The sequence below is a fragment of the Dacryopinax primogenitus genome, assembly GCF_000292625.1.
Source record: "Dacryopinax primogenitus strain DJM-731 SS1 chromosome Unknown DACRYscaffold_2, whole genome shotgun sequence".
Taxonomy (NCBI): Eukaryota; Fungi; Basidiomycota; class Dacrymycetes; order Dacrymycetales; family Dacrymycetaceae; genus Dacryopinax; species Dacryopinax primogenitus.
Genome location: NW_024467199.1, coordinates 880,111 through 893,364, shown reverse-complemented (window position 1 = coordinate 893,364; position 13,254 = coordinate 880,111). Strand labels below are relative to the sequence as shown.

The following is a 13,254-nucleotide window of genomic DNA, read 5'->3' as shown; positions in this document are numbered from 1 at the left end:
AATATCACTGCACATCCCCCTGCCCTCCTCTCAGCAATCTATGCCTATGTAAGTCATCAGTGCCTGCATGGAAAACATACTGACCATTACACAGGCTCGTGAGAAGGCTCCTCAGCTTGCTGTGTTCAAAGAAGACTGGGCGACCCATGCTACGATCCAGCAGTTCACCAAGAATAGGAAGTACAACAACTGCATCAAGAAGGAAGAGATTGCTGCAGAGAAGGCTAGGCTGGAGAACACACTGGCAGAGGGGGAGGAGGGGGAGGGGGAGGAGGAGGAGGAGGAGGGGGAGCATGCTGATGAGCTTTAGGCATAAGAAATGCACTTCAGTGACTGATTCTATTAGTAAAAAATGTACAATAAGTGCTCAATAATACTCAGTGACCCACTATACTATGGCCCCCAGTGTACATATTTTCAATGACCTTATTTTGCGACCACTTCGTATAAAAAGTGCTAAAGCACTTTTTATCAGTATTTTTTATTAATTATTTTATTGATAATATTTATTAACTATCTACAAAATACTAATGGGCTGAATTCAACAAAAAAAACACTTCTAGTATGAACTTTTCATTAACAAGTCCGGGGGTTGAATATACTCCCCTGACATAGCAACCCCGGCACACTTATTCAGTGCCTGGGACGCGGGTCCCGACTACTGAAAAGCAGTGCTTTTCAGGGTCCCAGTGGATCATTATAATCTTGAGGTTAACCGCGGCATTTTAGCCGCTCGCGTTCTCAGGACGGAAGCATTCACATTCAGTCGTCACAGAGACGCTCACCTTGGTGACAATATCCGTAGCTTGACTACATGTCTTTCTTCATAACTCATTGGCTTGGCTTCTATGGGACGATGTCATCGAGAATTTGAGGGCAATATAAAGGCTCGGAAGTCTCCGCAGCAAAGCCCCCGCGCACCTTCATCTCTCTCTCTGACATCCACCATATCATCTGAGCAGGGTGAGCAGACTTAACGTGCGAAGGAATGACAGAAACTGACGATGCATTCTTCCACAGACTCTGCAAGTTGCGCTAGCGTAACACTCTCGCATCCATACAAGCTGGTCTTTCTCTGATCCAACATCGCCGCATCATTGTTCCGTATCGTCCCCTTATCGTCGCCCTCATCCTCCTCGCGCCTCACCAACCCCTCTGAACTCAAACAATGCATTTCTCTACTGTGTTTGCTGTTGCGGCTGCTGCCTTCCTCCCTGCTGCCGTTGTGGCGCAAACGACAGGAGCCAACCATCAAATTATCGTCGGCTTGAACGGAACCCTCACATACACACCGGCTAATATCACAGCGACTGTCGGTGACAGTGTTACATTCGTTTTGTGCGTCGTACTCTAGCTTGAGACGCGTGTGCATGGCTGACTGTTACTTGTAGTGCCCATGGGAACCATACTGTCACACAGTCTACATTTGCTGCACCCTGCGTCTATACGCAGAACGCAACTGCAGGAACTGTTGGATTCCAATCCGGATTGTACGCTCCAGTACCATTTAACAGTTGTACTATGTGCTAACCCATTTATACAGTCAACCCATCGCTTCCAATCAAAGCCTCGTTCCAAGTGTTACCATGCTTGTCAACACGACCGCACCGATCTGGTTCTACTGCCAACAGGCCAATCACTGCCAGCAGGGTATGGTTGGTGCCATCAATGCGGTCGAAGGAAGCGCCAAGAGCTACGACGCGTTCAAGGCACTCGCGATGTCTGGTGGTACTGGCACATCTGCCAGCGGGGGTTCGAGCGCAAGTAGCGCGCCAACCTCTGCTCCCTCTCAGAGCACAACGAGTGGAAGCATGGTAAAAGCTGTCTGCAACGCAGGAGTCATGCTCGCTGCAGTCGGCGCCATGGTTGCTGTCCTCCTGTAATAGGCTTCCAAGATTGCTAGATGTTTCGTTCTTTCCGTTTTCGCTCGGACCCTCGAATTAGATGGCCGCACTGCGTATCGAACGTAGTGGTAGCTGCTGAACGTGCAGCCGTAGTATGGAATGCTGTCATAGTTCCGTCATTAATGTGGGATACATGAGGTGCTGTATCGAGTCCAGAAGCAGTGCGCGAATCAGGTTTTTGATTTCGGCGGGATTGGTCCGTCGTTTCAGGCTTTCGATGAGAGGCAGGCAACACTGCCCAATTGTCGTCGAATGTCGTGGTAGTCAACATCATGTGCTGTGCATACATATCAGCGGTGAGGTCGTTTCGAGTTAGAACCACTAGTGCGTACAGTCCTCGACCTCGCCCCATCTCTCAATCTGGCTGTTCACCTCTACGTGAGCCGCCTGTGCAGCTTCCTCAGCCGTGATTCTCCCTTCTACAAGCGCCAGTGCGATCAAAAAGGACTTCGTTGCGTACACTGCCCTTTCGAGTGCGGCGAGCTGCCATGCGTCGTATTTCGCAATCCAGTCCCCTAAAGCCTTCCGCGTCTCTGGCGGCTGGACGTTGCCCATCAGGTCGGTGAAGATGCGAATTTCTACACCGAACTTCTCCTGCGCCCAATCAATGATAGGCTTCCAGTGCGCGTCTTGTAGTCGAACCAGGGAGGGGTGATGATGTTCGTGGAAGCAGATGGTGTCCGTGTCGAAGTACTTGAGGAGTGCATCCCGGACTTGAGCATGTACATTTTCTATGTGCATTCCGTCTAGTGCTCGAGATGCCAGAGATGTAACGGGTAGCGCATGCGGCTTGATAACATTTTCTTGGCTATCCCATTCGTGGGCGATGAGAGCAGCTAATAATGGCTTAGTATTTGGGACGGCGAGAGGTTTGCCTAACGGCGTTTTTAGGGGTCGTTTGTCCAGTGTTATCGCCAGCGTCTCCGGGTCTGCATAAAACTATGAACTTTTGCGACGAATGCTGACACCCAAAAATCAACCTTGCTTTGATGGTGATACATCTACTGACTTCCAGAACCGCTTCATGGTTGCCTCAGCTCCTGTCATCTTGTTGATAGATCTGCTAACAAGCCTATGACAGCACTCACGATTCGTTTGCGTGACCGGTGCATTGGCAGCCAGCCTGGTCGTTGTAAATGCCCTCTTAATGAAAAGAATGTGCATCATGGAGGAAGTTGAACGCGCTATTTGGTACATCTTGTTGAGAGTTGGAAATAAGACAGGCAAGAGAAGGTCAGTTTAGGGGACCTGGGGTCTAGTTACGTAATGGCTCCCAAGGCGCGTCGGGCGGACGACGCGATCGGTATGACTGGACCGAACACTCAGATCCGCCTTGCGCTCAAAATGCCGCCTGTAAGCACGCAGGATGGCAAATCTCAGCCCATGATATCTAGTTTCTTCTCGAAAGCAAAGGAGCCACAACATTCGGTGCTGAGGAAGAGGCAGAGCTCTCCCATCGATCTGACGAGCGACGCGGAGGATGCACCACCAGCAAAGAAGGCGAGAGTTGAGACCGAAATCAACATCCTCCCACCCAAAATAAAAGATGCTGTTGTTCCACCAGTCTCGAACGGCAATTCAATTTCCTCTGTGAAATCAAAGGGGGAAAGGCAAATTGGAAAGACAATAGTACAGAAATGGCGATTCAAGCCATCACAAGGTGACGTAGAGCGCACAAATGCCAACCCTCTTACAGGCATGGATGCCGCCGATTACCACAAGATCCAAGAAAGACGCGACGCATTACGCAAAAAACTTCTCGGTTCCAACAACCCACTGGCTCGTCGAATATCGGTCACCGATGCGAGGGCTGAGCAGGAGGGATCTCCAATAGACGAGGATGACGATGCTGTAAATGAGGAAGCATACGAAGGCACATCGGCAGCAGCGATGGACCTCAGGAACAAATTCGCATCCAAGGGAAAGAAAGGAATGGATGAGGGGAAGGAGAGGCCCAAAGGCAGGGGCAAGAAAGTCGAGATCGGGCCGAGCGGACTCTCGTACACTCCATTAGAGAACCAGGTGTGCACAGCTTGATTTCGTCATTCTCTGCTAGACATTAAATATTTGGTACAGATACGAGATCTTAAGAAGGCATATCCCGATAATTTGCTACTTGTAGAAGTTGGCTACAAGTACCGCTTTTTCGGTGAAGATGCGACAGTGTGCCCTGTCCCTTATTCTACCAGCATATATTCACTCATTTGATGCAGATCGCCTCCAAGGAACTTGGAATTGCCGCCTTTCCTAACCGAAACTTCATGAGTGCAAGTATACCCGTACATCGACGATCCGTCCATGTGAAGAAACTCGTCTCTCGGGGGTACAAGGTCGGAGTCATTGGCCAGATGGAGACTGCCGCACTGAAGAAAGTTGGCGATAACCGAAGTGGTCCGTTTGTGAGGGAACTTCAGGCTTTGTACACTCCGGCCACGTACGTTGACGAAACGGATTCTTTGGATGACGACGATGCCTTTGGGCAGACCACGACTCGGCCGCTCTTGTGCTTGATAGAGGACCTTAGAGGCGGCATGGGTGCTGATGAGAGAGTCGCTATTGGACTGGTCTCGGTTGTGCCATCCACTGGGGACATCGTGTACGACGACTTCCAGGATGGCCATATGCGCTCCGAACTTGAGGTGAGAGATCCCGGACATGGCGAATGAGTGCAACTTGACAATCAGTAATAGACGCGACTGTCCCATCTCAACCCTTGTGAACTCATTTTGCCGTCGAAGGGGCTCAGCAAGACCACGGAGCGCTTGCTGAATAATTTTGCTGGGAATTCGTAGGCTGAATCGCTATTTGCCTGGAGTATCCATTGATTCAAATATATGCATAGTAACGCTGGGGGCAGCATCCGTCTCGAACGAATAGCCAAAATCATGGACTATACCTCGGCATTCCAGCTGACCTCAGACTTCTATTCCAAGAAGGATGAGGGGAGTCCTCGTGCTTCAGAGAGCTTTCGCTCCGGCAAACTCATGACTGCCATTGCCGAGTTACCTCAGAATGTCGTGTGAGTAGATTTCCGACTTGTGGAAATCAGTTTTCTCATACAAAACCAGCATTGCGTTGGCTCATTGTGTTAATCACCTTACCGCCTTTGGTCTGGCGGACTCATTCTTACGCACCAAATTCTTTGCCGAATTTACAACGAAAGCTCATATGCTGCTGGCTGGTAATACATTGAGCAATCTGTGCGTATCTCGAAATCAAGCTGAATTTCTCATCGATCTCACTTCTCTGCTTTCAGTGAATTATTCCGTAACCAGGATGACTTCTCCGAGCGGGGAAGTTTGATGTGGGTCTTGGATAACACAAAAACCAAGTTTGGATCGCGTTTGTTGCGTTCTTGGGTTGGAGGTCCGCTTATCGATCTCAAAGCTCTAAATGAGCGTATTGATGCTGTGGAGGAACTCTTATCGACATCAAGTGCCGTAATCGAGCAACTACGAACTGTTCTGAAGGGAACACCCGACTTGGTGAAAAGCCTTTGTCGAGTGCAATATGGAAAAGTGCGTCTACTTTGATCTGGATAACTGAAATGCTGATATCTGCTCAGTGTGCTCCTCGAGAACTGGCATCTCTGCTCTATGCGTTCAGCCGTATTGCACGAGCATTTCCTCCGTTTGAGCAATCTTCAAGCGTTGGATTCAAGTCGCATATACTGAACGATATTGTGTACTCTCTGCCAAGTGCGTTGGAGACCGTTACGCAGCTCATGCAGCCCCTCGATCTACGGAAGGCGCGGGACGACAATAAGGTAGACCTTTGGTTAGACCCTCAGAAATTCCCGGCAATACAGGACACGAAAGATGTAAGTTTCCCATGAGGCGTTCATGTTCGGCTGATCTCAAAAATTATGCAGTGTATCGCGACCGTCGAATATGAGCTGGGGGAACATCTACACGAAAGTCAGTACTCTTAGCTGCTTATCGGAGACCTCGTCTGATGTCAATCAGTACGGAAGACTATCAAACAACCCTCTGTCCAATACAAAACGATCGCGGGCATTGAAGTAGGATGACTCATCATGGTAATGCTTCAACGCTAATTTGCCTCTTAGTATCTTATTGAGGTCTCCGGAGCGCAGGTTAAGAAGCTGGTACCGGCTGACTGGTCGCGCATTTCATCGTAAGTGGAATGTCACCCTCGCTTGCGGTGCAGACTGAGATCCCGAACAGAACCCGCACTGCTACAAGGTTCCATACGCCACAAGTCAGACGGATGCTGGAGGAGCGAGAGCGATACAAGGAAAGCCTTACAGCTGGTATGTACACTATCCGATCACGGGTTACCTACTAATGTTACTCCAAACAGAAGCAGAGAAGGCGTACCAGTCATTTTTGCAGGAAGTGTCAGAGAACTACGACGTTTTTCGGGATGTTACAAATAAGCTAGCTCTCGCCGGTAAGTTTGACTCAAGATGAGCAGCAATCCCGCTCACTATCATTGTTCAGACTGTCTGTTATCGCTTGCAATCGTTGGCAAGCAGCAAGGCTATTGCCGCCCGAGATTTGTGGAAGATGATCGAATTGACATTGTGGAAGGTCGACATCCCATGGTCGAAGCCCTCATGTCTGACCCTTTTGTTCCAAATACTGTGACGTTAGGCGGTGATGGACCGCGTTCTCGCATCATCACAGGTCCCAACATGGGTGGAAAGTCCTCTTGTGTGCGCATGGCTGCTTTGATCGTCATCATGGCACAGATCGGCAGCTACGTACCAGCGAGTGCCGTAACCTTAGGGGTGCAAGAGGCGGTAATGACGCGAATGGGTGCTTCAGACGATCTCATAAAAGGCCGATCAACTTTTATGGTGGAACTTTCCGAAACAAGCGATATTCTGAAGTCGGCTGCACCTAGATCTCTTGTCATTCTCGATGAGCTGGGCCGCGGAACGTCCACTTTCGACGGCATGGCTATTGCGAGTGCGGTATTGACCTATCTCGTCCAAGACATCAAGACCAAAACTTTGTTCATCACACACTACCCGCTGCTCGCAAGCGAGCTGGAAAAGCAGTTCCCTACTCAAATCGCGAACAACCACATGGACTTCATTGAAGAAGATAAATTGGATGGGACAGTTGAAATCAACTTTCTTTATAAACTCACTGAAGGATCGGCTCGGGGATCCTATGGTATCGAATGCGCTCGACTAGCAGGGATACCGGAAGCGGTCTTGCAATCTGCCACCATTCGGTCGGGCGAGATGCGCAAAGTGGTGGAACAGAGGACTGAAATCAGCCGGTACGGCGGCTTAGCTCGTTTGACAGTCGCACAGCTGATACCTGCAGCAGGCTTCGCAAGGACATCGAACGGATTAAACTCAATCTTAAAGGAGGGAGCGACACATAGTGCACCTGTTTGCGGCTTTGACACAAGATAGTTCATTAGCGACATTATTGCGTATACCTGCATGGCGATATCTCTAGACACATAGTCCTCCCCGACGAACCTCATGAAGATGCTTTGATTTTCTTCTTCTTCTGCGGCTGCACACTTACGCCTGATTCTGCTGAACGCTTGAGTTTGGACTTGAGCTTGGACGACTGAAGCTTTGCGTCTTTATCTGTTGCAACGTTGGTTACGATTGTAGGTGACGGGGGCACAGCGATAGCTTGGTCAACTTTGCGGTTTGCCTTCTTCGTTTGCCCCATGTCAGTGTCTGGCTTTAGTGCTTTCGATACCTCTTGCACGAGGTTGATGATAGAAGGAACATTCCCATGTTCCTTTTCCAGCCTGGCTTGGATGCCGGCGAAAGCAGATGCGTCCCATATAGTATCACCTTGTTCAGCTCCTGTGACTTTGTTGGCAGTTCGGATGCCGCGGTGCAGGCACTTGAGCAGGTCGCGAGTGTAGTCACTGAGGAATGAAGGCGCATCCAAAGCCTGTACAAGGGCTTCGTAAATCGTTTTCCGAAGGGACTCGAAAAATTCAGCGCGTTGGACGTCTGAGATCTCAACGGCTCGACCCTGTACAATGTTGATTATCTTAGCGTAGTTGTGATAAGCTTGACGCACCTCGTTCGTAGCATAGCCTAGGACAAGTCCAAGCAGCTCCACTAGCTTGCGCTGATTAAAGCGATTGGGCGCACCAGTGGCAGTCATTAGTGTCATGATTGTATCCCGAATGGCCCAGCCGCAGACAGGAACAGAGGAGATCAATTTACTGAAAATGGACAACGGAATTCCTGGTGACCTTCGCATGACAAAGCCCTGCAATGCTTCTTGGTAGAAATTCACAAGCGTAGCATTTGCTTCCTTGCCCTGCCTCGACAGGACTCTGTTCAAGAAGCCGAAACAGTGAAGCACAAGAGGCGAGGGATCTGTACGGCGCATTCGATCCAGAACCCCTCGAAGGCATTCGGCAGCCGCCTCATCGCTTGTCGGTACCGGCATTTCTTTTGCATGGCCAAATCTTTGATTGAGAATGCCTGTCGCCTTGTTGGAAAGTTGAGACTCGTCTGAACTGGAAAAAAGAGCAAGATCGAGGAGTGGTAGCATAATTTGCAATGAAAGCTCGCTTGTCGGCTCATTCTTCAGATAAATATCAATAAGGTCCAGGACTCTAATCTTGAAGTGTGTCGCTTCACGTTGCGCATCTGCATCAGATAATAGCTGTTCAGCTGAGATATTTCCAAGAATGATGCGGTACGCACTTTTTTGACCCTTCTTGTCTCCCACCTGGGACCGTAATGCAGCAGCTAATTGATCGTCCAATTTAAGCATGGTATCATCGTCAACAATGTCTTCATTGGTTGCCTCCTCGGATATATCGGTCTCCTCATCCGTATCCGCCCCTAAACCGTTCGCTTTGAGCACCTCACCAAGTCGTGCTCTGAGTGCAGCGGTGGCAGCGGCCTGTGCAGTATCCTCTTCTTCATCCTCTTCCTCGGTATCATCTTCATCTTCATCTTCATCTTCTTGGCTTTCACTACTCTCAGCTTCATCGTTTTCCGCGCCATTTGACTCTGTTTCATCCTCATCCTCGTCCATGTCTGCGTCCTCATCTTCTTCACCATCACCAGCTCGTTTGCTCTCCAGTTGCTATCACTGCGCGTCAGCCAAGAACCACATGAAATAATGGCGAACACACCTCAAGAATGAATTGGATTGTTGATCCCGACACCTCTTTAGTCAAGCCTCCGAACACTTGACCAGCTACCTCACGAGCATGATTTGCATCACTTTCAAGCAGAGCCATGAGTACGTCCATCAGCAGGTCAATTGGCTCGGCCCCAACTTCCTCGGAAGATGCTTCGGAGGATACATTCAAATCAAGGAGCTTGGAGGTTGCTTGTATGCTATCCTTGTGGGTAATCAGTATTATATAGATCGATACAACATTGTAACGCCTCACCGGAAGGGTCTCAGATGTGTCGATATCATCGGCATATGTCTGCAGCATCAGATACTGCAAAAGCAATGTGCAAGCCGCAGAGACAAGAGGTTTTTTGGTCATCATTTCGGATATGCGGCTCAATGTGTGAATGACCGAGGTCCTCAGCCCCAACACATCCTCATCGGCTTCCAGGAGTGGCATGACGTGTTTTTTATCTTTTGCTAATTTCTGCAGCACAGCAAGACAACGGTCAAACCAGTCAATGACAGCCAATTCGTCACCACTGCTGCCATTCAGCTGGGCCTTAGCTATATCAAGTTAGAAGGGAATTGAGCACAACAAAGACCCTCATACCCTTGCTTGATACACGCTGAGCGTTTAACAATGCCAAGGAAGCATAGAGCTTCTCCCGGCATTTCTCCTGCACAGCAGACGAAAAGAGAGGCTCGGGCATTGTGTGCAGCTAAAGCAAACATGAGAACTTGGTCACCGTGTCGATGGTGGGGATCCGCTCACGGTGGCAATGGTGCTCTTCGAGCTTGCTTTCTTCATGATAAAGAAACCATGTACGGTGAGGAATTCTAGTATCTTGTTGATACATCCCTTACTCTTCGGAACAGCCGTATTGCGAACCAATACATGTAGTTGGTCGAGAACCCAAATACGCTTCGCATCAATACCGCGCGTTCTTTCTGATGTCAACGGAGCCTCTGTTTCATCGAATAATTGTCTCACCCTTCAGCATCTGCACCCTCGCATGCTGCTGTCAGCAAGAATGTTGTGTACTCCTCCACCCCATTTGGATCCATCGCCTCCACCAGAGACTGCACCGTCTTTGTCTTTGTTATCGCATCAAATCTCTTGTTTCCATGCTTCCCGGTCAGCTGAGCGATTAAAGTGTACGCAACGGACGGGTTCTCTTGCGCAACCTTACGAATGTCCTCGACGAGGGTTGTTGCCGCTTTGTGGAGATAACGATCCTGTTTCGATAGATGATTGATCCATGTGCGCATAAAATTCGGGGTGAATATCAAGGGAAGCTGGGCAGCTGGAGCACGGGGAAGCACTTTGGCGACAACCTGGAAACCCCAGGCTTTCCGTATGTCGGAGGCTGTAGACGCAAAGAGAGAATCGTCCACAACGATGCGGAAGAAGTCTTGGAACTCGCTGGATGGTGAAAGCTTTCCAGTTGACGAAGGCGTGAAATATGAGTCCAAAATGATGTCCCATGCGGCATGAAGCTGCGGTGTAGACGGACTGGTGCCTTTTTCGGTTCCTTCAGTTTCTTCGGCAGTTGCGCCTTTGAAGAGTCGTGCGACAGCGGGAAGGTTCCCCGCACCAAGAAGGTTGCTCTGCTTGAATGTCGGCGCAACCATTGGTCCCCATGCCAGCTCAGGCTCACGTCTCTGGAGCCTGACTCCCAAGGTAAACTTCTCAAGTGACCATTCCTTGTTGGCTTCGAAGATCTCCACCACCATTCGTGTGATGGCATCCTTCTTCCAAGAGACTTTCGATTCATACAACGCATCCAATGCTTGAAGTACCGCCCACCACGCGCTCTCCTTCAGCCAGTTCTTCTGCTCTCCGAGGCTAATAAGCTCAGTGATCACAGTCGCGAAGTCATCGATAGTTGGCAGAAGCTTCAAGTCTGACGGGCCGACTGCTGGGGGTTGGGTACGGAACAGCACGCCGGATTCGATGATAGCTGTGAGTCCAAAAAGACGGGCAAATAAAAGATCCCTTTGCTCTGCACCAGACATTCCACCGCTGAAATTTGTGGTATCAAGAACAAGAGAGATGACATGACTGCACGAGATGGTCGGAATTCGTTGGAGGAGCTACACAACCCTTAGCTCATAAAGACACAGCGCATGGGGTCAACTCACCTCAGTCAAAGCGACCGCAAACCCCAGCCTGCTCTGTTCCCTAGAGCTCGCAAGTCCCTTCACTAAACGGTTCACAGCATACTGTACATCTGCAGCGTTGAGCGCCTCGAACTGTTGTGCCTCGTCTCCTTCCACAGTCGATGGGAGTGCGTGCTGAGATTGGAATTGCTCAAGAGCAGAGAGCAGAGATACCGAGGCGTCGAGCCTATCTGTCGTGGAGGGTGATGCGAGGGTATAGTATAATGGTAAGGTGGTCGCCATCGTATCGAGATAGCTTTGTGGTCTTTTGACCTTTTCCGTAGACACCAATGGGTGAAGGGAAGACCCTGACCTTTACTTTTCAACTTTTTGTTTCCGCAATATCATTAGCTGGAAAAATCACGTGATAACCAGCTTCTGTTTTTCTGTTGCTCCGAGTACTCGGACTGGAAAGGTCGCCGCTCATAAATGACGGTGTGGGAAATGCAAAATAAGTAACCCTCCGGGGCACCTGGCCAACGGGACTCTGGGAGCGTATTAGGAGGATGGAATCAAATATGCATCCGAGACGCATCAATGATGCATTGTGAAACAGGAATGGTGATTGTGTCTCTTCTTTTGGAATGTCCACGACATCATGGTTGGTATTTTTAGCAAGAAGTTTGACCCTGAGTTTCACATCTGGATGCTGACTCAAGTATGCTTTCATGGATTTCCTGCTAGGGTGTTCAAGAGTACTGAGAAGTGTCGGGGGAAAAAGTATGGAAGTAAGTTAGCAGCATCATCATTGTTGCAGTGAATGTATGTGTCAGTTCTTACATGTGTTGCAGAGTGCCAGTGCTTCAGCCATCCCTTGTATAACTGCAAGTACTGGCGTGAGTGCAGTTTCCTGACCATGTACTGTAACTGATGCTATTAGAATGGTGTGATGATTTTGAGGTGAGAATTGGTGACTTCAAAGTGCTGGTGAGACCAGGGAGGCTGGTGTTTCCCCATGGCATAGAGGCGCTGCCACCAGCAGAGCTGCTGGAGGTGCTGACATTTTCTTTTGGGACAAGGCAGGCATTGGGCACAACAAATGTCCAGGAGAGCAGTAGGAATGCAGGTGAGTTAATTTGTTGTTCATGTATCAGCATATATTTGACTCTTAAGAAAGTGAGTGGTGGGAGTAGCTTAGACAGCATGACAAACAGCTTGTTGAACAGGATAGGGGCAGATGGATTGACATTGTTTGCTGGTGGAGGTGGTTTGTTCTTGTGGTCTTTGAGTGTTGCTGTGTATTGACAGGGTTTCAGGTAAGGGCAAGGGGTTGGCAAGTTGTTTATTGACAAGTCGTGCATTGTTGTTGCCTGTTGTTTCTGGTATGTAGCCTGCTTTGAGTCCTCTGGGAGTGGTATCTAAATTTGTCTTGCAGAAATGGGAGAAGAGGATGTGGCTGGTGGTACCCATTGTTGTCATCAAAGCACATGGATGTCAGGAAGGAAATGGACTGAGGATGACATGGGAGAAGATGATTGTGGTAGTACTATCATTTATGCTGGGAAAGAGAGTAAGTGACTTTCTGCATATGCATCACTAACATATTGCCAGATGTGCTGGTGGAACATCACACTCAGGAGAACACTGCTAATGGTTGGCTGTACACCAGTTAAGTTAGGTGTCTCCTGACCAGCTCTCAGCTATGATCAACACACAAGCTGGAAAGAAAAGGACTGTCAACTATACTAATTATGTGGAGGCAAGCGGGAGCAGAAAACATACAAAGATGAATGTACCTTTGGTGAGATACATTAACAATGGTGGAGACTGTGTTGATGATGCCATAGATTGTGCAGAATAACGTTGACAATAAGGATGAAGTTGTTAGGGCAACACAGGCTGACTAAGTCTGCTCACCTAAGAGTGCCAAGAGTTCCACTCTCTTCCTTACCCTGGAGAACTGAGTGAGGCTCAAATCAGTGTTACTGAGACAGTATCAACTAGGTTAGCTGCTGAAAGGAAGGCCTTTGAAAGGGAGAAAACCTTTGAGGAACTAGTGCCCCAGGAGTATCACAGCTTCCATGATATCTTCTCAAAGGAAAGCTTTGATGAGCTTCCTGAGCACAGATCTTGGGATCATGCTATTGAGCTTAAACCAG

General features: G+C 49.0%; 6 protein-coding genes across 6 annotated transcripts; 4 read left to right on the top strand and 2 right to left on the bottom strand.

Annotated features, from left to right (window-relative positions):
* Window positions 1-36: 36 nt before the first annotated feature.
* Window positions 37-310, top strand: DACRYDRAFT_103970 (uncharacterized protein; the record flags this gene model as incomplete). Its single annotated transcript, XM_040767856.1, has 2 exons — window positions 37-48; window positions 95-310. Coding segments are annotated over 2 exons (228 nt in total), but the record flags the coding sequence as incomplete, so codon positions are not given.
* An 858-nt stretch (window positions 311-1,168) lies between these two features.
* DACRYDRAFT_103969 (uncharacterized protein) lies at window positions 1,169-1,883 on the top strand (the record flags this gene model as incomplete). Its single annotated transcript, XM_040767855.1, has 3 exons — window positions 1,169-1,338; window positions 1,392-1,490; window positions 1,544-1,883. The coding sequence occupies 3 exons, from the start codon at window positions 1,169-1,171 to the stop codon at window positions 1,881-1,883; spliced, it is 609 nt and encodes a 202-aa protein (XP_040632377.1).
* Window positions 1,884-2,110: 227 nt separating this feature from the next.
* Window positions 2,111-3,068, bottom strand: DACRYDRAFT_45764 (ATP12-domain-containing protein; the record flags this gene model as incomplete). The annotated part of the gene is made up of 4 exons (XM_040774663.1): window positions 2,111-2,181; window positions 2,237-2,833; window positions 2,885-2,944; window positions 2,993-3,068. The coding sequence occupies 4 exons, from the start codon at window positions 3,066-3,068 to the stop codon at window positions 2,111-2,113; spliced, it is 804 nt and encodes a 267-aa protein (XP_040632376.1).
* Window positions 3,069-3,602: 534 nt separating this feature from the next.
* Window positions 3,603-7,296, top strand: DACRYDRAFT_74703 (uncharacterized protein; the record flags this gene model as incomplete). Its single annotated transcript, XM_040776082.1, has 14 exons — window positions 3,603-3,926; window positions 3,981-4,067; window positions 4,118-4,543; window positions 4,595-4,692; window positions 4,747-4,923; window positions 4,973-5,104; window positions 5,161-5,422; window positions 5,470-5,724; window positions 5,776-5,821; window positions 5,870-5,925; window positions 5,974-6,041; window positions 6,092-6,177; window positions 6,228-6,317; window positions 6,368-7,296. 14 exons carry the CDS (start codon window positions 3,603-3,605, stop codon window positions 7,294-7,296), a joined length of 3,036 nt encoding a protein of 1,011 aa, XP_040632375.1.
* A 70-nt stretch (window positions 7,297-7,366) lies between these two features.
* On the bottom strand, window positions 7,367-11,452 carry DACRYDRAFT_98198 (uncharacterized protein; the record flags this gene model as incomplete). The annotated part of the gene is made up of 9 exons (XM_040777512.1): window positions 11,138-11,452; window positions 9,987-11,089; window positions 9,768-9,939; window positions 9,606-9,714; window positions 9,270-9,559; window positions 9,006-9,218; window positions 8,569-8,956; window positions 7,931-8,511; window positions 7,367-7,882 (listed from the first exon to the last, which is right to left on the bottom strand). Exons 1-9 carry the CDS (start codon window positions 11,396-11,398, stop codon window positions 7,367-7,369), a joined length of 3,633 nt encoding a protein of 1,210 aa, XP_040632374.1. The 5' UTR covers window positions 11,399-11,452.
* Window positions 11,453-11,753: 301 nt separating this feature from the next.
* DACRYDRAFT_13475 (uncharacterized protein) lies at window positions 11,754-12,768 on the top strand (the record flags this gene model as incomplete). The annotated part of the gene is made up of 7 exons (XM_040770983.1): window positions 11,754-11,883; window positions 11,947-11,991; window positions 12,036-12,221; window positions 12,269-12,271; window positions 12,412-12,477; window positions 12,531-12,665; window positions 12,707-12,768. The coding sequence occupies 7 exons, from the start codon at window positions 11,754-11,756 to the stop codon at window positions 12,766-12,768; spliced, it is 627 nt and encodes a 208-aa protein (XP_040632373.1).
* Window positions 12,769-13,254: the final 486 nt, after the last annotated feature.